The sequence below is a fragment of the Eublepharis macularius genome, chromosome 1, assembly GCF_028583425.1.
Source record: "Eublepharis macularius isolate TG4126 chromosome 1, MPM_Emac_v1.0, whole genome shotgun sequence".
Lineage (NCBI taxonomy): Eukaryota > Metazoa > Chordata > Lepidosauria > Squamata > Eublepharidae > Eublepharis > Eublepharis macularius.
Window position 1 is genome coordinate 194571594 of NC_072790.1, and position 22519 is coordinate 194594112.

The 22519-nt window shown below is 42.1% G+C and overlaps 1 protein-coding gene across 1 annotated transcript in view; it reads right to left on the reverse strand.

Annotated features, from left to right (window-relative positions):
* TRERF1 (transcriptional regulating factor 1) overlaps positions 1-22519 on the reverse strand; it is a 131049-nt gene that overhangs the window by 25108 nt on the left and 83422 nt on the right. The window contains exons 2-7 of the mRNA XM_054982429.1: positions 13395-14950; positions 10436-10485; positions 5895-6051; positions 5024-5272; positions 2322-2691; positions 420-486 (exon numbers count right to left, since the gene is read on the reverse strand). Of these exons, the coding sequence (XP_054838404.1) occupies positions 420-486; positions 2322-2691; positions 5024-5272; positions 5895-6051; positions 10436-10485; positions 13395-14753 (2252 nt within the window). The 5' untranslated portion in view covers positions 14754-14950. The remainder of the gene's footprint in view (positions 1-419; positions 487-2321; positions 2692-5023; positions 5273-5894; positions 6052-10435; positions 10486-13394; positions 14951-22519) is intronic.

Below are 22519 nucleotides of genomic sequence, written 5' to 3' on the forward strand. Positions count from 1 at the left end.
TTAAGATGGCTTCATTTCTTTTAGGAATGCAAATAGTTCTATGCATAGGCCTTCATTTTTTGAGTTATTCATATGGGCAAGATCCAAAGCCACATGGAGAATCTTCCAGATGAATGGTGGTGCTTCAGAGGCAGATACACTACTAAAGCACCACACTACCAAGACACCACTCCTGAAACACAAGGACCTTCAGGAGCAGCTTCTAAAGAAGCACAAACAAATGAAGCTGGAAAATATGCTCAAGGAAGTGCTGACGCACACACAGAGTTGTTGGACATATATACACACAGAGGAATGCCTGGATCCCAGCCACTGTTAAATACCTATAAAACCACATTCTGGGAGTAAATGAAGAAGGGTCAGCTGGACTCCACTGCATATTAGGTAATATGTATATTAAACAAGGTAATAATCCTTACGGTTCTACGTCAATGGTCTGTTCCCCAGGCCCTGGGGTCACGGGGACATTGCCTCCATCCACGCTATCTGAAAGGAAAACGTAACATTTAAGTAGATGTTACTTTCATTAATTCACCTTTGATCACTGTCCACGTCTTCCTTGTATCCTCTTATAGAAAAAAAATGTAGACAAAGAGGGGAAGGGGCTATAAGTGGTCAAATTCATGCTTTGCATTACAGCCAGTTTCTCAGATAGTAAGTCTGGAAAAGACAGGGTTCCCAGGTGCTCTATCATTCAAAGCCCTAGGCAAGTAAATTTTCTGTATGTGTAAAAATGCCAAAAAGTGAGCTGGTTTGAAAAGTGACAGAATCAATCCATTAGGTATTAAAGTCCTGCAAATGGGGCATCGTGTGCTTGCCCCCTGCCAGTGGAATCTTGTGTATCCTTGTTATTTCCCTTCCCTGTGGTGTAACAGGTGACATTTGTAAATATGTAGGGGGGGTGTCAGTGGGGCTGGGGGATTCTTTTTTTTTAATTGCTAGAAAGTAATTATTTCTTACTTTTGTTCTGTTAAAAAAGAGGAATGTCTAGGGGATTTTAAGGGAACAGCAAAGGTGATCTATTTATTTATTGTTTAAAATATTTATACGCCTGCCTTTCTCCTGAGCATCTCAGGACACAATGGGGTCCTCTTCTGGGAGGTTGTTTCAGAGTCATGGGGTAGCCAGTGAAAAGGCCTAGACTGTTGCCATGTGCATCTTGGTGTGTGTGTGTGGGGGGGGGGCGGGGAAGGTACCAACAGTAAGTTTGTTGGGAAGAATGAAGCGACCACACAATAACACAGAGGGAGAGGCAGTCTTTCAGATATGTGGGCCCCAAGTCATGAAGGGCTTTAAAGCTAAGAGAACACTAATACAAAAACACTTGGACATCAGAAACCAGGGTTTAATGTTACCTAAGCAACATGAACCTACTGTTGCAGTAATACAGATTAAAGCACACTGCATTAAGCAATACAAAGCAATACACTTGTATTCTAAGTAAACTTCTAAACTTTGCATGAACTGTCTTGAGTTTTTTCAAAATGTTAGGTAACTAAAATAGGCGTTGCTTTCATCTTTGACAGCCAATTAAAAATAGTGGACTCTATCTAGATTAATGTTCTTCTATCACAGAACAGACCAATGGTGATCTATCAACTTAACCCTGTTATTTCTCACAGATTTATAGTTTTGTTTTGCAGGATATAATGTCACTTTTTGGTTAATTAGAAGGTTATACAATAGAAATTATGAATATTTAATTAAACATCAAACCAATCATAGTTTGTTTGTGCTATCACATGAAAAGGATCTTAGATATTTGCATAAGATAACCTATAAAACGTGCAAATTCAGATAGTATATTAGAGTTCTGATTGGAGGAAATCTCATGAGAATCTAGGTGAGAATTTTACTATTGCTATGGGAATCTTGATGCATTTCATAGAAACTTTGTTTTAAACTTAGCGTTAATTAGGAAATGTTAGCAAACCTAATTCTTATTGCTTTTCTGTGTTCTGTTTTTGTAAGATTTATTTTAATGACCATATATATTTTGATATCTTGCTTCTTTAAGAAACTGGAGTGTAATTCCAATAATAAAGGAAATAAATAAACTCTAGGAGGTCCCTGTGTGTTTGATGAGAAAAAGCATTGCAACAAGAAGGACCCTACAAATAATGTACTGATAAGCAGAACTTGTTCAAAGAACAGTCCTGTTTGACAGGCTGTACTAATTGCTGAAAGCTATAGTAAAAGATAAATCTTTCTTTTGGGATGGTGGGATTTTTGGTAAGATGCAGATAAGAATCCGTTGCACTAAAACTACACAATATGGAAGAGAGACAAGAGATATGCTTATAAGAAAAAAGAATACTTACTAGATCGGCAGAGAAGCACCCGGGGAGTGGGCGTCAGAGGAGTGAGTGGTAACTGGGGGTGAGATACACCATGAGAGGAGGTGATAACACTGCTGAAGAGACCAGATCCTTGACGAACTGGGCTGAGCATAGGAGGGGGTGTATAAGGAGGGAGCTCACGAGTCCTGTCGAGATGATGGTCACCAAGAATGCGGGGAGAGCGAAGCTGACTTTGGTACAGGGTAGCACCTGAATGCAGGACACTAAAGTTGAAAGAAGGAGGTGGTATGAAGAGTGGTTCAGGTCTGTGGCGGTACTTTCTCTTGTCTTGTGAAGGTTTGAAGCTTTCTTCAGAGTTGGTAATGCTTTGGTGGTTTTTCCTACTGGGATCCTGAATGGAAGATTACAATATTTAAGTAAGTATTTAAGTAATTTTATAATGTAACTGGATTACATACCTGTTAAACTAGCATTACCCCTCCTGCTAAAGTACCAGCTAACAAGTCTCTGAGACACTCGGGCCTGCCAAGATCTTGTATCTTTTTGGCGGGCCTGTAAGACAGAGATATTCTGACAGGCATATGGTTGAGGCCATCACTGGTTCCATCTAATCAGCCTCCCTGCCTGTCTGGGGAGGCCATATGATCATCTGCCCCCCCCTGACACATAAGGAGTTAGTGTTAGAGTTTATTAACTCACACCTCCACACTTTCTTATATGTATGATGTGCAAGGAAAGGGAAGGGGGGTCCATCTAGGATACTGGAAATTATGCTGTGATAAATGAGTTTGGGATTTTATAGTTTTATTTACTGTAATTTTATCTATCGCTGTAACCTGTCCTGAGCCCACTCGCGGGGAAGGCAGGCTATAAATTAAATAAATAATAATAATAATAAATATATATCCTTGTTTTCAGAAAACAAGATCCAATAATTCTGGTATCTTTTTTTCTAGCCCACTTTTGCAGGATTACAAACAGCTTTAGAAGCATTTTCATAGTTATTTTCACAACAGTTCAATGAGGCAGATTTGTCTGGGTAATAGCGTATTTGTCTCGGGTCACTTCAGTGTACAGCTTCTAGGACTGGTGTAGTTTTGAACCTATACCTCCCATTGTACCTTCTGGCAACTAGAACAGCATACCACAGATAGTAATTTGTAGTGACCTTTCAGGAAGAGCTGTCAGGGCTGTTTCCAACATCAGCATTTCTGCACTTGTAGATTGATACATCAACTACACATTCCAAATCAGGTAGTGGGTTAGAACATTATACAAGGAGCACTTAATAAAGGAACCATCAAGTGTGTGTGAGTGAACCAACCCTTGGGTGAGAAAGCTGGCAATGCTGCTAGATGATTATGCTCATCTTCATTTTGATTACGCTGCTGACACATATCCAGGCACCACAAAGCAGGATTGGCATGCTATAAACTGACACACCAAATAGTGTTGATCAGTCACAAGTACCTGATGGCACCAGCTTGGACCTTAAGGCCTTTTTCTGTTTTTACCCCTCTTCATCCAGTTGTGGAGGCAGTCCTCTGCTTCGGACAAGGTTCCTCTAGCAGTAGGCACTTTTGAGCTTATTGAAAGGTACTGGTCTTATAGGAGTGGAATTGCCTAACACTGGAAGAATGTGCTCTACAGTAGGGCAGTGCCTCCATAACAGATGAATAATAAAAACAACAACATTCGATTTATATACCGCCCTCCAGGATGACTTAACACCCACTCAGAGTGGTTTACAAAGTATGTTATTATCCCCACAACAATCACCCTGTGAGGTGGGTGGGGCTGAGAGCTCCGAGAGAGCTGTGATTAACCCAAGGTCACCCAGCTGGCTACAAGTGGAGGAGTGGGGAATCAAACCCAGTTTTCCAGATTAGAGTCCCACACTCTTAACCACTACACCAAAGTAGATGAAGAGGAATGCAAGCAGAAAGAAGGCTTTGGATCCAAGGCTCATCCAAACAAGAACACAAGCAATCATCATCATGTTTATTACTTGCCTAAATACTTCCATGTTACTCCCCAATTCTTTATTACTTGCCTACAAATTTTCCCGTTACTCCTCAATTCTTTTTGTACAAAAAAATTTATCGACTTTGCCTATTTGATTCATTCACCCTAATAGCCTGGATAACCCACAAGGCAGAAATGAGATTCACATGTGGTTCAAACGTTGGAAACTGGGTGCATTAAAAATAATGTGAAGGCCCTGACCTTTGCCAAGTAAGACTCGAAATACTTGAATTGAAGATTCCATCATTAAAATATAATCCTACAACCAAAGTTCACACATAGGAAAGCTGAGGCAGTAGACTGCAGTGATTAAACAAATTTTTCACAACAGCTATCAGAGTTCATTGTTACAATAATTAGCAGACAACGCTTATTTATCTATGGTAGAGAACAGTGGGGAGATGTATTTCTTTCTAATTTCTCAAGAAGATGATGAACTGGTTTTAAGCAGCAACAATAAAACAAAGAAGCACAAATAAACAGGTGACACTAGCAGGCAATAAATCCCTTTGTTTTTGTTTAGATTCTACTTAGGAACAGCAACACATCAAAAAGAATCTAGTGCTTCCAAAAGACTGGAAAGTGTGACCAGGATGATTCTGCATTTCCAAAGAAAAATGTTTTAATAAGTACTTTTTAAAAATGCAAAGGGATTTATTAGGCGCCCGTGGCATAGTTAGTGGCAAGAGAACACTCACAGAAGACGCGCATGGGCTGGCCGCTTTAGGGGAACGCGGTGGAGAGTAAGTCATCCTCACAAGAACAGGCATCTCATCATCTGAGACAGGCTTATCTTTGACTGTGGCACTGCTGTCAGTGGCCTGCCTGCTGGGATCGGGCGACTGAAGCTTTACAGGGACAGAAACAGGCATGACGATGGGCATGAGGCTATCCACCTCGGAGGGCGGCTGCGCCGGCGGCTGCTCTGACGGGTTTTCTCCTTCCTCCTGTGCAGACAATTAAAGGCTTTCAGCCTCAACCACAGATGGCGCCTGACATATAGAATATTAAATGTGGCACAAACAACAAAGTTTTTAAAAGAATAACACATTCACTGTGGCAGAAACTTTTGTAAACTAGAGCCCACGTGGTTCGACGGTACAATAAATATGTTAGTCTCTGTGGTTTTTGCTGCAACAGACTGAACACATCTTCTCCTGTAGTAAATATGGCATGAAAAAGTACTCACACCCTGGGCAGAAACGCTTCAGGCCAAGTAAGACATTTTCCTGCACCAAAACAAGCAATGCCATACTACTGTATTTAGAACAGGGTTCATTTAAGCTGATCAAATAATAATGGCCCACACAAGTGTGTTCAGAGTGAGGAACCTCTTTCATCTGAAGGCCAGCCAAAAGCTTAAGCAAACCACTTAAGTCCTTGTGATCACATCAATATCTCTCCACTGATGGAGAATTAGCATACTTGAAGCAAAGCTAGAGAAAGACACTACTTTGACAACAGCAAGGTCAGCTCAGGAATTACAGCACTCTGATTTTCATAGCAAAGCAAAGCGAGCAGCAAACTTTAGCAAGGAAGAGTGACAGCCAAGCATCAAAAAGGTCCTACCTGTTTGAAGACAGGAGATGTCCGTACCCCTCCATGAGACCTCATGTGGCCATTCAGGGCTGGTAAACTCTTAAACTCCTTCAAGCATACAGTGCACATTAGTTTACTCTTTGTTTCAGATCTCTCTGTATATATTTCTTGACTGTGACCAGTGTTGCTATATGAGACAGCAAACGAAGAAAAGACCATTCTGAGAAACATGCTCAAAATTACACAGTTGCATAGCAGTACTTCAACATACCACAAAATTCCAGTTTCTCTGAGCGGTTAATTTTGAGGTGTTTGAATGCAGCAAAAACATTTAAAAATTAATTCCATCACTTATTTTTCCCCTATATGCGCTGAACACACATCACTTTAAAACAGCACTTGAAAATAAAGTGATTTTTGACATGTATAAGAATCTGAAGTTGTGATCCAAAGTCCACTTATGCAGCAGTAAGCTACACTGAAATCAATTTCCAGGTACATTTGTTTCAAACCAAGATTTAAATCATAAAAATGTCTAGCAGCCACTCATTATATTACCTGAAAACAGGGCTATTGTTCACATCAGTGCTTTTCAAAAGGTTAATATAAGCCCAGACATAAAAATGTTAAGGTTACAACTTTAAACGTATTTACATGGAATGTATTTACATGGCAACATATTGTTGACAAGATTAGTCATATTTCAACAACAAACATATCCTTGAAAATATGTTATATATACATGTTATATATACATGGGAATTATCATGATCTGAAACTCTATGTTGTCTTGCATAAAAATCTTCCTACTACATGTTGAGTGGGTAAAATGTTGTCTTAAACTGCAGTTTGCTCATTTCCAAAAAGAAAGCATTTTACAGAACTTTGTTTGCTCAGTGCTACCAATTTTTCCATATTTCCCATGGGGGGGGGAGGGACACCTCAGCTTCAGGGTATTTACTCCAGATTGGCCTTTAATGCCCCCCCCCCAAGTTTCAGGAAGATTAGATCCAGGGCCCAATTCTAGGAGCCCCTGAACAAGGTGCCCGCAGCCACTCCATTGTTTCCTATGGGAAAAAGTCAAAGCAGACTCCCATTGCAGAAACACACAGGGGCAAGGCTTCCATGACCAAGGCACACTCCGAAATGCAAGGTGAGTTCCTCCCAGAGAAAGCTCAATAGAACCAAACTGAAGCACAGGAATGGAATCCCCCCAGAACCAAAGTGAAGGAAAGGAACCAACATCACATCTGAAAATCACACCCATTCCACCCAAACCAAACTGAAGTAGGTCCCTTGCAAATATGGTAGAGTTCGCTTGAAAAATGCCACCCCCAGCCCCCTGAATAGCCCCCAGATAGTTTTCCCCATAGAGAATAATAGAGAGTGGCTGGGGCACCTTCTTTGGTAGCCCATAGAATCGGCCCCCTGGGTCCATTCCTCCTGAAATTTGGGGGGGGAGGCCTTTAGAAAACAGTCAGGAGTAGTTTTCCTGCAAATTTGGTGGAGGTTGGTTGAAAAATGACCCCTCTCTGCAAAAAAGGCAAGAACTGCTGTTTGCTGTTTCTTTGCATAGAAACAGCAAAGGAACAGCCAAGCTTTTGTTTACTGAATTTTACCAAATTGGTTGCTTGAGTTGGGAAAACCAGATCTTATTCAGTATTGTCTATTTTGATCTGAAAAAGCCAGTTTTTACCAAATCAGCAAAAATTCACGTTTTTTTTTCCAAATTCTGGTCTCAAAGCTGCACACCCCTATTATTAAGAACCATGCATGTACAATGGCCCTGCTCTACTCAGAATGTCTGCAAAGTTATTGCTTTGTCTTGCAACATTAATGTCCATTGTGTTAGCAGTCAGAACCGCCCCCATGATATTAGAAGGCTTATGGTTATGGATATGCCATGAACCCCTTGACTGAATGTGCTACCAGAACTAAAAATATTACCCAAGCAGGCAAAAAAGATGGAAGCCGCTGCCCGAACAGAAAGCCAGATACCACCCAGGAGATAAAACTTGCAAACATGGGGAGAAACAGGCTAGGCCACCTCAACTCCCTCCCTTGCCCGAGGCATGCTAAGGATCCTCACACAACAGAGCCTTCCCAGAGTTCCTGAATTAATCAATGCATCCTACCCTAGTGATCTCACCTTAACCACTTACCTATTTTTAAGTGATTTAGAGGACTGATAGCCTCACCTATCCACCTCGCAGGTGGATTAAACCTAGGAAGACTTAATCAAACTTTCCTAGTTCTTTATTACACCCCAGAGACAGTTTACTGGCTCATTGTCCCACTTTGGAGACAGGTCGCCAGCATTTTGTCTTAACTCGGAGACAACTTCACAATCCTTTGTCTCATTCTGGGACCAATCACTCAAGTCTTTGTTTTTAGGGTAGAAGATGCAATCTTGCCCCAAGGTAGGATCCATGGTAAAAGACTGCCCCTCAGCCCCAAACGGTGTGCAGGCTTGGATCCAGCATTCCACCCTCAAATCTGTTCAAGCTCTCCTGCCTTGAAGCACTGACCACTCAACGCTCCTCTTCTCTCTCTCGGATGTCTGGATGGTAACTATCCCCCCGACTTTGACTCTCTCTCCTGGTTAGTCTTGAATGCATGTTGTGTGAACGTGTTGTATGCCACTGACTTTTGTTATTTTTCAATAAAGATTCCCTTTTTGTTTGAAATATCTGCCTACTTATTGAAAGGCATTCTCTAGTTGGGACAATCCTTGTATACATAGATGAAAAGATCCCTAAATTACCCCTCCTCTCGCAGGCTTCTCTTTGCCACTAATTCCCTTGCAAGGAGACCTCTTTGAGTAATAATTGGAAAATGTCATGAACAATATACCACTGCTACATTAAGAGGGCTTCCCAAAAGAGAGGACTTCCCAAAAGAATGCCTGGTCCATTTTCTATCAGTTTATCTAAAGATCTGATGTCATACTTTCTTTCTTAATCTGAATTACTGAACCTTGTAGATGTAGTGAAAATGTTTGAGGCCCTAGACGGCTCATTAACTGAAGATGTTGTGAAAATGTGGTTCACTTGCTAATCGGTAGTTTGTTATCTTGCAGACACAATGCATTCCCAACTGCCAGAATGATGTGCGTGTTATTGTGACCATTACTGTTCACTAGAGAAACCCAAACAAGGCTGTTCTCTAAGGAAGTACACAGCCTTTGTCCACCACTGAAGAAGCATCAAGACCACTGACAGAGTCTGTCAGGAGTCTGTCTAAAGGACTACTGTTGAAGGGATTTGGATCAAATGTGTGCTAGTGGAAAAATAAAAGCTCTAGATGTCATCCAACCAACTGGTCTCTAGATCATGTTGGTTCAGTGTGAAGACATGGCAAAATTTGACAAGCCATTGAAAAACGTCTGCAACTATTAAACTGAGAATCACTCTGCACTGATTCTTCCTAAAATCTGTGTCCTGCATCTAGAATGGAACTGACTCTGTGTCATGAAACTCCATGCTGCTGCTGTAGCTGGTAGGAAAGTTTAACGAGTAAGTGGATGGGCGACCAAGCAAAGAGACACATCCAGAAGTCTAGCAAGTCTGGCGCTGTTTCTTTGATCTGTCCTTCTCCACTAGCATTACTAAGGACTCCACTTTCTACCCCATGATATCCAGGATCTCTCTTCATTGTTGACTTGGGAGGCAAGAGAAATCTGATGCTTCAACCCAAGGATATCAGCTGAGTAAAAATGAAGGATAAATAATCCCCCCCAAATTAATACAAGCTATAATCAGTACATTGATTCTGATTTGCGATATGTAACAGAACTAACTGCCTGTTTTACCCCAGGCTCACTGGTAAATTTAAATCAGCTTTATGATATTGGGGTTAACGTCATCATTCTGGTTATGGAGCTGTAATCTATGGATCCACAAGCCTTGCCCCTACATATGGTAGACCTTTTCATGTAGTTACACTGAACCATCAGCAAGGAAAATAAGAGGTATTGTTGCCTATGAACATTTCCCCATGTAATTTTTCTCCTTGGATTCTGGGGTTCTATATTATAACTTGATCTTATTTCCAGACCAGCACCGATACCATGATCTGCATTCCATCTTTTTGATTTCTGGACCTCATTCAAGAGTGTTCTATAACAGTTTTTCTTATTTTAGCACATATTGTATGTCTTATCTTGTTTTCATTGCACTATTTTTTAATTTTGGTAATCTAGTTTTTGCATTGTTTCTATTTTTTGGTATTGTTTTAAATTGTATAATCCTCAAGTCTCAGCAAGAAAGGAAGGAACAAATTAAATGAATATATAAATAAAATAAATCATATGCAATAATCCTGTGGCAATAATCCTGGTTCAATAGAAAGATTAGACAAAAAAGACTAAAAAAAGGAACTAAGCAGATGAAACACTTGCTTCATACTTCAGCTGAGGCAACTGCACGAAATCTATCAGTGGTCGTGGGTGGAGAATACAAAAGTTCCAGAAGTGCCTGCTGTCTGGCCTGTGCATACTCAGATCCCCATGTGTTCCAAATGGCCCCTTGTTGTGTCATTTGAAACACATCTGTAGTTAAGCATAAGTATACCTTTGTTCAGGAGACACTGATTCGAGTTTGCCATCAGATAGCTGGATCTGCTGTTACAGAAAGAAAGGAGAAACACCGGCATGTCAGTTTGTTTAAGGGATATCTATCTGCATATGTATACACAATGCCCAATTCCCACAATTCTCTCTCTCACAGTCACATGTCATACCAAAATCCCAGAAGACAGATACTCAAAGTATGGGACAATGTAGACAGAGAACGGTTCAGCTCTCACTAACTACCATTCAGTTTTATAAGGCAAAGCAAACAGATTTCTGTCTGCAACACAGCAAAACTTCTCTCACAGCCTGGATACTGATTTGCAACTCTACTTTAATAACATCTTTAACCTTCATCTATATGCATGATGAATAGCTGCCATTCACTCATGTGAGAAAAACTAACAGGTTGTGCACTGAGAAAGACCCAAACAGAGCCATTTTGCAACTGCCCCATGAAGCTTCTGCAATGTACAGGCCCTCCCCTTCCATATATGTTCAACCAGTCATAACTACAGGTGCTAGTTTAATACAGTTACCTATTTTCATTTGGGCAGTAGACTAAAAACTACTGGGAAGCCACTAAGTCACAAAACAGATAATGTTTATGGAGGAGCATTGGTTTTTTACACTGGCCTGATAGGGTCACACTTCAGCGGAAGAGGCAGACAGCAATTCAGTTTCTGTATCACTTATTCCTGAACTTAGGCCTTGTTTTTATATGCAAGAGAATGAGATGGTAATGAAGTGACAGAGTCCTACAGTATTAGAATGGACTGAACTGCTTCAGACTGTAAGTTGTGCACCCTTGAATATTCCTTTGCACAAAAAAAGTCTTCATGAAAACAGAAAACTAGCACAGCAGAAAGATAGGAACTATCACCCATCTTTGCTTACCAAGGTTTTTTTTTTTATTTGTAGGGAGTAGAGGTGGGAACGGACAAAAAAATGGACCAAAATTTGACATGGACCAGCCCGGTTCAGTGTTCACAAACTGGCGTGTCATGGGACGGGTGTTTTTTCACGGACGTGCCAACTTTGGGGCTGGTCCGTCAGTCCGTGAAACCAGATATCCTGGCACCAAACAATCAAGTCCCTAGGCAACAGAGGGGACGTCCGTAGACCTTCTTTGGCTGTCAAACAGAGGTTCTTCTATATAGAACAGAAGGAGTAAATCCCCCCCGCCCCCGGCCACCTCTCAGGCAAGTGATTTCAGTTTCCAGCAGGCAGTAAGGCCAGGAGAAACTGCAGGGTGGATTTTTCAGTCACAGAGGGAGGTATTTGAAGCTTTTGCTTGAGATTCTGGCTGCTTCTGTTCCACAGCAAGGCTCAGGGGCTAAGCCTAAGAGGACTCACAGAATACTTTTATATATTATACTTATTAACAATATCACTATTATTTAGATCACTTGTCCCAGCTGGGAAGGTGCCTGGGTGGGTCAGGGCTCTGGACCACCCCCTGTCCTTGCCAAGTGTGAATGTACCCCCCACACACAAACACACAAGGGGAATTTTAAACTCCTTCCCCATGGGTCCTCCCGTCCCCTAGTCCACCAGTGTCTGCCACCCTCTGGCTGCATCTCAGTAGAAGGACTCGTTGTCCATAGCTGGGTTCATTCCAGGAGCATCTGAACCCCCCCTCCTTGGGAATTCCTTGCCACTAGACCATGAGGATCCGTGGTTTTGAAGCATTGTTTTGCACCGTGGTAGTGTAACGAAGCAGTGAGGGCAAGGGGGTTTTGAGTACAATTTTGTGGCAATAGACATGATATGGGATTGTGTGGTGGATTTTGGGTGGCCCCATGTAGAAATCAAGAGGATCCATGAGGATCCGTGCTTTTGAAGCATGTTTTTGCACTGTGGTGGCACCATGGATCAGTGTGTGCATGATTGTTTTGGTGCTGTCTGTAGACTAGGACATGATCTATAATATGACAGCCTTTTTGTTTCAATATAAAAATCGTATGAATTCATGAGGATCTGTTTAAAATTATCTGGATCTGACTTTTACCCACTCCCTTTGATCTGTTCCCAGAGACCATCATTCTACTCTGGTGGCTGTCATTCCAGTCCCAGAGCAGTTTAGCTGCTCCCAGGGAATGTCATTCCACTCGGGGGGGGGGGGGCTTCATTCCAGGCCCAGACAGGGTTGCCAGCTCCAGGTTGGGAAATTCCTGGAGAATTTGGGGGTGGGGCTTGAAGAAGGCAGAGTTTGGGGAGGGGAGGAACCTCAGCAGGGTGTAATTCCATAGAGATCTCCCTCCAATGCAGCCATTTTCTCCAGATGAACTCATCTCTGTGGCCTGGAGATCAGTTCAGGGAGATCTCCAGCCACCACCTGGAGGCTGGCAACCTCAGGCCCAGAGCAGAGCAGTGCATCTAAGCTTGTGCAGAAATAACAGAGAATAGCGCCTCTGCAGAGCACTTTCCATTCTCAGAGGAAGATTCTCTAACTCCATTCCATGTTCTCATTGCAACTTTTTGGTGCTGTAATGTATCTCAATTGAGCCAATGCAGGTTAATTGGCATTTGTGGCTCCTATTATATCTAATGGAACTTTCCTGAGGGCAGCTGCTTTGAGTGTCTATAACTTGGATATCCAAAATCCAATCTTTACCAAACTTGGAGGGTGGCTGGAGGACAGCCTGCTGAAGACTCCCTGTGAGTCTGGCTTCTCTTGAGTGTGTAGGGGGCCATCCTAGGGCCCCCAAAAGTAACAGACCATGGACTAACAAACCAGTCCTCAAACAGGCAGATCCGTGAAAAGTTCATGGTGCATGAAACACGATGGATCACAGACCAACAAGCCCATGGTATTTTCTGTGCCTGCCTCTAGTAGGGAGTTTAAAAAAGGGGGGGGGGATTCTAAAATGTACAGCCCATTTTACCACCTCATTCTCCTACACATGTGAACCAGCCATCAGCTATGAAATGGTACAGAGTGCCAAATCTTTACATACCTGAGTCCATGCTTCATTGGGAGACAGCTGCTGGGCTCTTTTGCTATTCATATGGGAGCTTGCTGGAGGTATGAGAGATTGGTGAGGGACCCCAATGGAATTCATGTCCTGCTCTGCCGGACTCTCTGTTCTCTCTACCTTGGGGAGCCCAAGATGTGAGTCCATCAAGGCCCGAGACTTGTTGTCTCCTTGGTAATGATTCTGCTGGCTAGTGTCTTCAGGGTTCTGCTGCTGCTGAAATAAATTTTGTGGATATAAGGGCCTGAATGGCTGTTGCTGATCTTGATAGAAGTACTGAGGCACTGCTCCCAGCTGAATAAGCTGCACAGAAGGACACCGGTCCTGGGAGTACTGATGAGCCTCATGCAGAGACTTTGGTTCAGGATCTCTGTGATAGGGAGGAAGTTGCATTTGCATTTGCTGCTGCTGTTGTTGGTGCTGTAACTGTTGCATCATAGGCTGTATTGGATAATACTGAGCTGCCTGCACCGGGCATTGCCGCTGTTGTTGCTGCTGTTGCATCTCATGTATCAGAAGCCTGTGCTGCCCTTGGTGGGGCTGTTGCTGCAGATAGTATTGATCTTGTTGAAGCTGCTGCGGCAGCAGGTGCTGAGAATGCATCTGCTGCAAGTGGGTCTGTCCTTGGTGCACTGCAGAGTGCACTGGCATGTGAGCCAAGTGTTGCTGGTCGTCATAATACAGTGGTTGTTGGTGCTGCATTAGGTGCATTTGCTGCTTCTGCTGTGCACTTGCAAAATTTGGAAGGACTTGCTGTGGCACCTGCTGGTATCTCTGCACAGGCTGTTGCTCAGTAGCAGGCTTCTGAGACAACAATTGCCGAAGCGCACTATCATTGGTGTTCTCTATCCCCGATGGCTGAGCCTGTATGACCTGGGACACATTGTTGACTTGGATCCTTAAGTTCTGGTTAGCAAACACTTGGGTGAAGGAATCTAATTTGTGCAAAACCCCACTGGTAATTTTCTGTGATCTGACCTCATTGGCCTGGGAACATAGATGGTCATACCCATCGGTAGGCTCCCCTTGCCCTGCTGAGCTCCACATCACATTCTGATTGTTCCTTACTGGGATGTGGTTGCCAGAACCCAAATGGGCCCAACTCATTTGCCTAGGAGAATCCATCAACCCAAGGGTTTTGGACCCAACATTCAAAGCTATGTTTTCTCTTGTATCATGGGGGAATGAGGGAGAGAGGGGAGAATCCTGAGATGCATCCATGGCTGACACTCCATAGTTGTGGTTTAAAGGTGCAAGAGAATTTAGGTGCTGCTGGTGGTAATATAAACTTTCGCTGTTGTTAATGATGTGGTTAGCTTTGTACATCTGCTGATCCCCCATTTTCAGCACCTTTCCTCTGATCAAAAACCATTTAAAATAAAGCCAAGAACTGTAATCCCTGAGAGATGTTGAGTGTGCAAAACTGAACCTTGTGAAATTATTTTTTCTGCTGTTCCCCTTACGCTACAGAAAGGAATTCTTTTGAGACAGTCATTCCTCTTTCAGGACAAGGGTGTCTTGTATCTTCGTAGAAAAGGCTGGAGTAAACAAGGCAATATAGTTAGTATGCTCTAGAGACATAGGAAGTAAAAGAAGAACAATCTGAATGTTCTAACTAGCAGTTCCCCTTACAATAATCCTATTAAAAATATAGTCACAACCTATTTGCCTAAATATCTGTTGTCAGGCGACAGAGGGCTGACTATACATCATAAAACAATCTATATGACAATGCAGCATAGTAGTAGTTGCTGTTATTTTTAAAACTAATTCAGGGAGGGGAAATTTGGAATGGAGATGGGGTAAGACAGAGGGAATGCTCAATCCTGTTCTTTCCCACCGTTTCCTTGTAAATCCCATCCCAAAATGGCTTCCCCTCCCCACAGGGTTACAAATACGTTTGCCCTCTCACATGCTCAACAATTCATTATGTTGTTACTTTTTAGTATGCATAAAATATACATTCTACTAACTAGTGACGCTCTTATGCCCAACAGCCAGATCAGCAACTAGCTATTCCTAGAACCAATCACAATCCCGACACCCACAACAGCAGCAGTGCAAATGTGCCCAATCCTGAAAGCAAGGTGTCCACTAATTGATTCAGGTGTTCCATGGGATGAGAGCCCCAGAGACACCAGGAAGCGTAACCTTCAAGCTCTCCACTGGGGATAGCTCAACCTTCTTTCTGGAGGGAAAAATATGGGTTACCACCAGCATAACAGCCCTCTCCAGTATAATAGCCATGAAGCAGCCTTGTTGGAAGGAAAAGCCATTCCAGAGCCCAACTCCCCAACAGTCATTTACAGCACAATTCTAAGCAGAGTTATACCCTTCTAAGCTTACTGACTTCAATGAAAACTTGGTACAATGCTACTTAGAACAGTGTAACTCTGTTTAAGATAGCACTATTACAGAGCAATCCTAAGCATATTTACTCAGAAATAATTCCCACTGAGGTCAGTAGTGCGTACTCCCTAGGAAGAACACTTAGGAAAGCAGCCTTAGTGAATCAGTTCATTCTGCAAAGGTATACCGGACCTTCATTTTTTTCTATTGGAGATCTTCAACCTGTAGCAGTATATAGAGCTAACTCCCAAGAACTACACTGAGGCTAAATCTGGATCAGCCATTATTAATGATGCAGGTTTTACGGAAAAAGTATTAACTGGAAAATTTTCCAATGCACCCTAATCGACTATGATCTAATTTAGCATATTTATTTTGACATGTTTAGTAAACAGCATTTTAAAAGCATCTCGTGATAATCCCAATAGCAACAAAGATGTTAACTGAAATATTTGATTAGGGAATTCAAAACTTTATGTAAAACAACAGCTGTAAAGAAGTAACGACACTACAGCATGTACTTCCCTTAAAGGTAAAGGGAATCCCCTGTGCAAGCACCGAGTCATTACTGACCCATGGGGGGACGGCGCATCACGACGTTTTCTTGGCAGACTTTTTACAGGGTGGTTTGCCATTGCCTTCCCCAGTCATCTATACTTTACTCCCAGGAAACTGGGTGCTCATTTTACTGATCTTGGAAGGCTGAATCATTGTACAAATTTAAGAACAAAACCAAAGGCACTAAAATCTGTTGCCATACTAATTTTAGTGCACTCAAAAGAACTGCGCATGTGGTTGTCCACATCTATTTCAGGAGCCTTTAGCAGGAGGTCACAGAGGCACCTCTTTGACTGTCACTCTCTACAGAATAATTTGCATTACTTGTTATTTCCAGAACAGACTGGGGATTACAATATTCCTCCTATCATGTGAGGTGACATACAGCGCACTCCTAAACAGAGTTACTTCAGTATAAACTCACTGAAATCACTATTGCCTAATTCCAAGGGATAATCATCTGAAAAACATTACTTACAGCTCCAAAATTGCCAAGCTTACCCAATATTGTAGTGACAATGACATGCATTCGTTTTAATTAATTTTATGAAACAATCTTTAGAAATGGAAATTTTATGTGGAAAAATAAAGCACTGAACATTCTGGAAAATTTTCTATCCCCTTCTCCGGTTACCATCTCTACCAACACACTCAGGGCTAGTAAACTTGGCTTCCAGGAATCCTGATTGCTAAGGCCAAGCAAGATCTACCTTTTGGCACAAGTGAGTAGATCTGCTGCCTGAGAAGCTTTCCTGGGGATGCTGGTGTTATTTAGTCCTATTGAAGCTTTATAAGTGGTCAGCATTGTGTCACAAGGGCCCTACCCATAGATGCTTCCTCTCTCTTCCCTCATATTACAGGTGCACAAGCTTCTGTCAACCTGGGGTACTTTTTTATTATTGTTGTTCTTGTTCTTGTTTATTTATAGTCTGCCTTTCTCACTGACATCCAAAGTGGATTACATACTGTAAGTGAATACAATATAATCAACAACAAGGACATTCACAGCAAAAATACAATATGATCAACGATTATGTCATTCAATAAAAACAGATACAATAAGGTATGGTAGCTGCATTTGAAAACTAGTATAAAACCAAATACAAAGATGAAACCTTTCTGAATTAAAGCGTTAAGTTATTAACATGACATCTTTATCAATGTAGATCTACCCAGTAGGAGAGTATTTATATCAGGGGACAGTACCCACTAGCTCCTGAAAGTAAATGAACTGCAGTGTTTTGCACCAGCTGGAGTCTCCGAATTAACTTTGTGGGGTGATCTAAGTAGAATGAATTACAGTAGTCTAGTCTCGATTTTACTATGACATGAAGCCAAGTGGCCAAATCACCTCATGTCGAGGTAGGGGACCATCTTCAAGGCTAGTTTAAATTGGGTGAAGGCCTTTTTGGTCACTGCATTTACTAGCTTCTCTAGCAGCAGTGGTGGATCCAACATAACCCCTAGGCTTTTCACTGTATCAGCCATTCTGCTTCCATCAAAGGCTGGAAGCACATTTTCCTTCAAGATCTCTGCTTTTCCAACCAGCGTCACTTCCATCTTGTCTGGATTCAATTTCAATTTGTTTGATTTCCTTCATTTGACAACAGCTGTCAAGCAGAGATTCAGTACCTCTACAGCATCACTAGGGGATTTGGAGAGCAAGACAGAGCTGGCTATCATCTGCATATTGATGGCATCCAATTCCGTAACTACAAATGATTTCTCCTAAAGGCTTTAAAAAGAGAATTCCCACACTGAGGATATCTGATCTTCAGTAGAAATCCTTTGACTACCGCGAGGAACAATTTAAACCAGACCAGAGCACATCCCCGTTGTTCTACTAAAACCTCTCCCATTATTCCCTTTTTCAAATGATCCGCCAATGCTAAAGCATGTCCATTTGAAGGCCAAGCTTCTTCATTGTTCATGTTCCCAAGAAAAAAACCTAAAATTCAATGGCAAAGTAATTCTCTCCCTTTTATGTGATACAGACTAAACAAACATAGGGCTGAAATCAGAGTTGTCTCCAGTCATGGACAACAAGGAGGCAGCAAATAAGCTGAAACAGATAATTTCTTGCCTAAAGACTCACTGTGAGAACACTGAGAATCTCTGATTAAAAAAGAGTTACGACCCTATAACCATGATTAAGCTGTAATGGTCTGAGCAAAGGAAAAAAGTTTTTTTTTAATATCCTCTACTTTTATTTTAATATCCTCTCCACATTAAAATTTTATGAAAGATATTGCTCATCATCTCAGGAGAACTATTATGAAAATCAAAATAAGAAGGTTTTTAAAAGATATAACTAATGCACAAAGCATTCCCAGTAATTAGCTACCAAGTATTAGATGTTTTTAAAAAATAAGTTCAGCATTATTGTAAAACAGGATGACTATATTAATTTCTAATTACATTTGAGCAGTTTTGTGCAACAGGGACTTCCTTGGGGCAACAATTATTCTCAACGTGATCAAGCAATTCTCTTCTGCAAACTTCTGCTTAGACAAAACTGTATTATTATTTTTTTTCCAACATACTTCAAATAATTCTCATTGCTGAGATAGATGCATTAATGGAGATAAATCTGGGGGACTATTTCCAAATGGTAGCATAAACAGGGGAGGACTGTTTTAGGAATAAAGACTCAGGAGTCACATTTCAACACTGTATGTAAGAGGGGGGGGGGCTGTAAGCTGCTTTGGGTACAAACAGGGTATAAGAAAAATAAAACCGTTGGAAATATAACTGTATGTGCTTAAAAGATGTGTGTGCATTGTCTCTTGGATTGCGTATCAGTGTTGTGTAGTGGTTAGAGTGTCACAGTAGGATCTGGAGAACCAAGTTTGAATCCCTTCCCTGACATGGAAACTTGCTGGGTAACCTTGGGCAAGTCATACATCATCAGCCTAAGCTACCTCAAAGGGTTGTTGTGAGGACAAAAATGGAGGAGAGGAAAACAATGTACGATGCTCTGTCCCCCCACTGGAGGAGAAAGGCAAGGCATAAATAAAGTAAATAAATATATAAATAAACTAGCTTGGTACCTGTGCTTCGCTTCAGTATTTAACTACTTTAAATCCAGTTATACTTATGGGTATGTAACATTTTTTGGTTTCTATGTGTTTGTTTGAGTTGGCAACCCCAGTGAACTTTGAGGGGAAGACTGGGAGCTGCATTTGACCTCAGGACACATTCAATGACTCCCAATAGCAACTGCATACTGTTTAGAATGTGGAGAGTGAGGACCAATCAGGCCACATATGCAAATAACCTCTGCGTTCCAAATGTCTGGGGGGGGGGATGAGGTGTGGAATGTTGTGAGCCCCAGTCAGCCCATATATGCAAATGACCTTGAATGGCTGGCCCAATCAGGGAAGAGTGGCCAAGCTGGCAGTGGGCAGGAGCATAAGCAGGCAGAAGCCTACCAGCGATGCAGAGAAGCTATATCCCTTTCGGAAAACACATTGCACCCTTTTTACCCCCTAAGGGGTGAATTTCTTAAAATCTCTTCTTAGAGGGTGCATACATCATGAAAGAAATATTCTCCCCAAATTTCACATTTCTAGGCCCAGGGGTTTAGGCTGGGTGTTGATGGGTCAGTCAGAACACTTGCCGGGTACTGCAAAATCATCATAAGCCCTGGAACCACCATGATGTAACTCAAGGGTGGCTGCAAAAGGAGGGTGTGGCGGTCAGGAGGGGGACAAAAAAACTGGCCCTAGTCAAAGGCCCGGTGGAACATCTCTGTCTTGCAGGCCCTGTGGAATTGTAAAAGGTCCCACAGGGCCCAGATCACCATTGGGAGAGTGTTCCACCAGGCTGGGTCCAGGGCAGAAAAAGCGTGTTGATGCTGAAAACAGATGAAGTGAATTTTGAAATGTAACACTTATTGAAGAGATTTTAAAGGAAAAGATTGTAGTGATGGCAGCCTTGTCGATCTGGGGGGTCAGAATGGCACGCTTGCACAGCCAGTCCATGGAATTCTCCGTGATAGTGACGACATCAGGGTATATTGTGGCTGTTAGGTCTACTAGGGTAGTCACTACTGTGCCCAGGCCTGCAGGAATGGCCACCTTTCCCTTGGACTCAGGATATGCTCCATCCCCTATTTTTAGTAGGAGTTCAGAGGATTCCCCTGCAGACACCTCGTCTCACAAGTGGACCCTCATGTTCTTTCTTAGTGAGTTTCCTGATGAGGGGCCACAGATACGATGCCTTGACATACACGGTAATCTCGTCAGCTTGAGTTCCCCTTGGGACTACTGGCAGAGTTTGCCAAAAGTCTCCAGCCAGCAGCACTGTGACTTCCCCCATAGCTCTCTCGTTGCCCCTGATATCTTTGAGGATTATGCTCAGTGCTTCAAAACACTCCTTAAGCGCCATGGTGTTCTCATCCCAAACAGTGAGCTTACAGTTCCACAGCACTTAGGCCATGTTCCTTTTTTTTTTTTTGAGATGCTGAACAGGTGTGTTTCGGCATGGATGAGGTTAAGAGGTAGCTTGAAGGTAGTGAAGGATCATATGCCGTGAATGAGTGGGCCTTGACCTTCCATGGAAGTGAGCGCCTCTCAACTTGTCTTCCAGGATTGCTTTGCTCATAGAGAGACTCTGCGACTCTGTGCACCTTGGGGTGATCTTGCTGGTACTTGGCCACTGCTGCTTGGTGTGCTTCGGGTTTCCGATTCACGTAAAATACCCGAATCGGACCCCATCTGTAAAGATTTGGGATTCTCGAATCAAAGCTTCCCCAAAGCATTTGGGTTGCTTTGGGAAGCTTCAGGGGCCAAGTTTAAACGGCTCTTTCCCTGCCTCTTGCAAGTGGTAGGTCCCTTTAAACTTTAGCTGGCGGGGGGGGGGGGGGGGGTTAGGGGATTCCCCCATCTGACAGCTGAAGTTTAAAGGGTCCTTTTCCTGCTGCTTACAAGCAGCAGGGCCCTTTAAACATCCCACCCCCAGGCCCACACCCCCTCAAATGACTGGGAGTCATTGAATGTGTCCTGCATACTGTTTAGAATGTTGGGATGATAATAATAATAATAACATTCGATTTATATACCGCCCTTCAGGACAACTTAATGCCCACTCAGAGCGGTTTACAAAGTGTTATTATTAATACATTATTGTTATTATTAATTATTAATATAATTAATATTATTAATATATAATATTAATAATATTATTATATAATAATATAATATTAATATAACATTAATATAATATATAAATTAATATATAATATTATATATATTAATATATTATATATATACATAATATATAAATTAATAATAATATAATATTAATAATATTATTAATAATCAATCAAGGCTGCATATGCAAATGACCTCAGGGAGGCTGAGTTGGCAGTTGGGGGGGGGGAGCACCCTGCCAGTCACACAGGGAAGTAGTACCCTATGGGAAAACACATTTTACCCCTTTTTACCCCCTCAGGGGGTGAATTTCTTAAAATCTCTCCTTGGTGAGCCTCTACATTACAAAAGGAACGTTCTCCCCAAATTTCACATTTCTAGATCCAGGGGTTTGGGCTGGGCGTTGATGAGTCAATCAGGTCACGTGTCTTTATATATATAGATGTCCTCAACTGACAGTGGTAAAAACTACAAGGACTACCACTGAAAACTGTAGCCTCGTTTCCAATACCCTAATTCCTTAGCAACATTTATTACAGCTTCTACCCATGCATCAGGGCCCTTGAATGGTTTACGGAGCCCCACCTGTTGTGATAAATAATAACATTTGATTTATATGCTACCCTTCAGGACAACTTAACACCCACTCAGAGCTGTTTATGAAGTATGTTATTACTATCCTCACAACAATCACCTTGTGAGGTGGGTGGAGCTGAGAGAGCTCAGAGAAACGGTGACTGACCCAAGGTCACCCAGCTGGCTTCAAGTGGGAAATCAAAACCCGGTTCTCCAGATTAGAGTCCTCCTGCTCTTAACCACTACAGCAAACTGGCTCTCAAGGTGTTAGACAGAGCAACCATTTTTGAAGAACCAGTTCCTAGTCCACATTTGTAAAGAGCAAGGCACCACGTCTCCTGCCTCTTTTTGCATGCACGTATTCTGAAAGAAACAATGGAAAGGCCAGGTGTGGTCACTCATTGGACAATAGTACTTTTTAGCACAAAAATCTCTCTCACACACACTCCCTGTAACATCTAGCATGTCCTG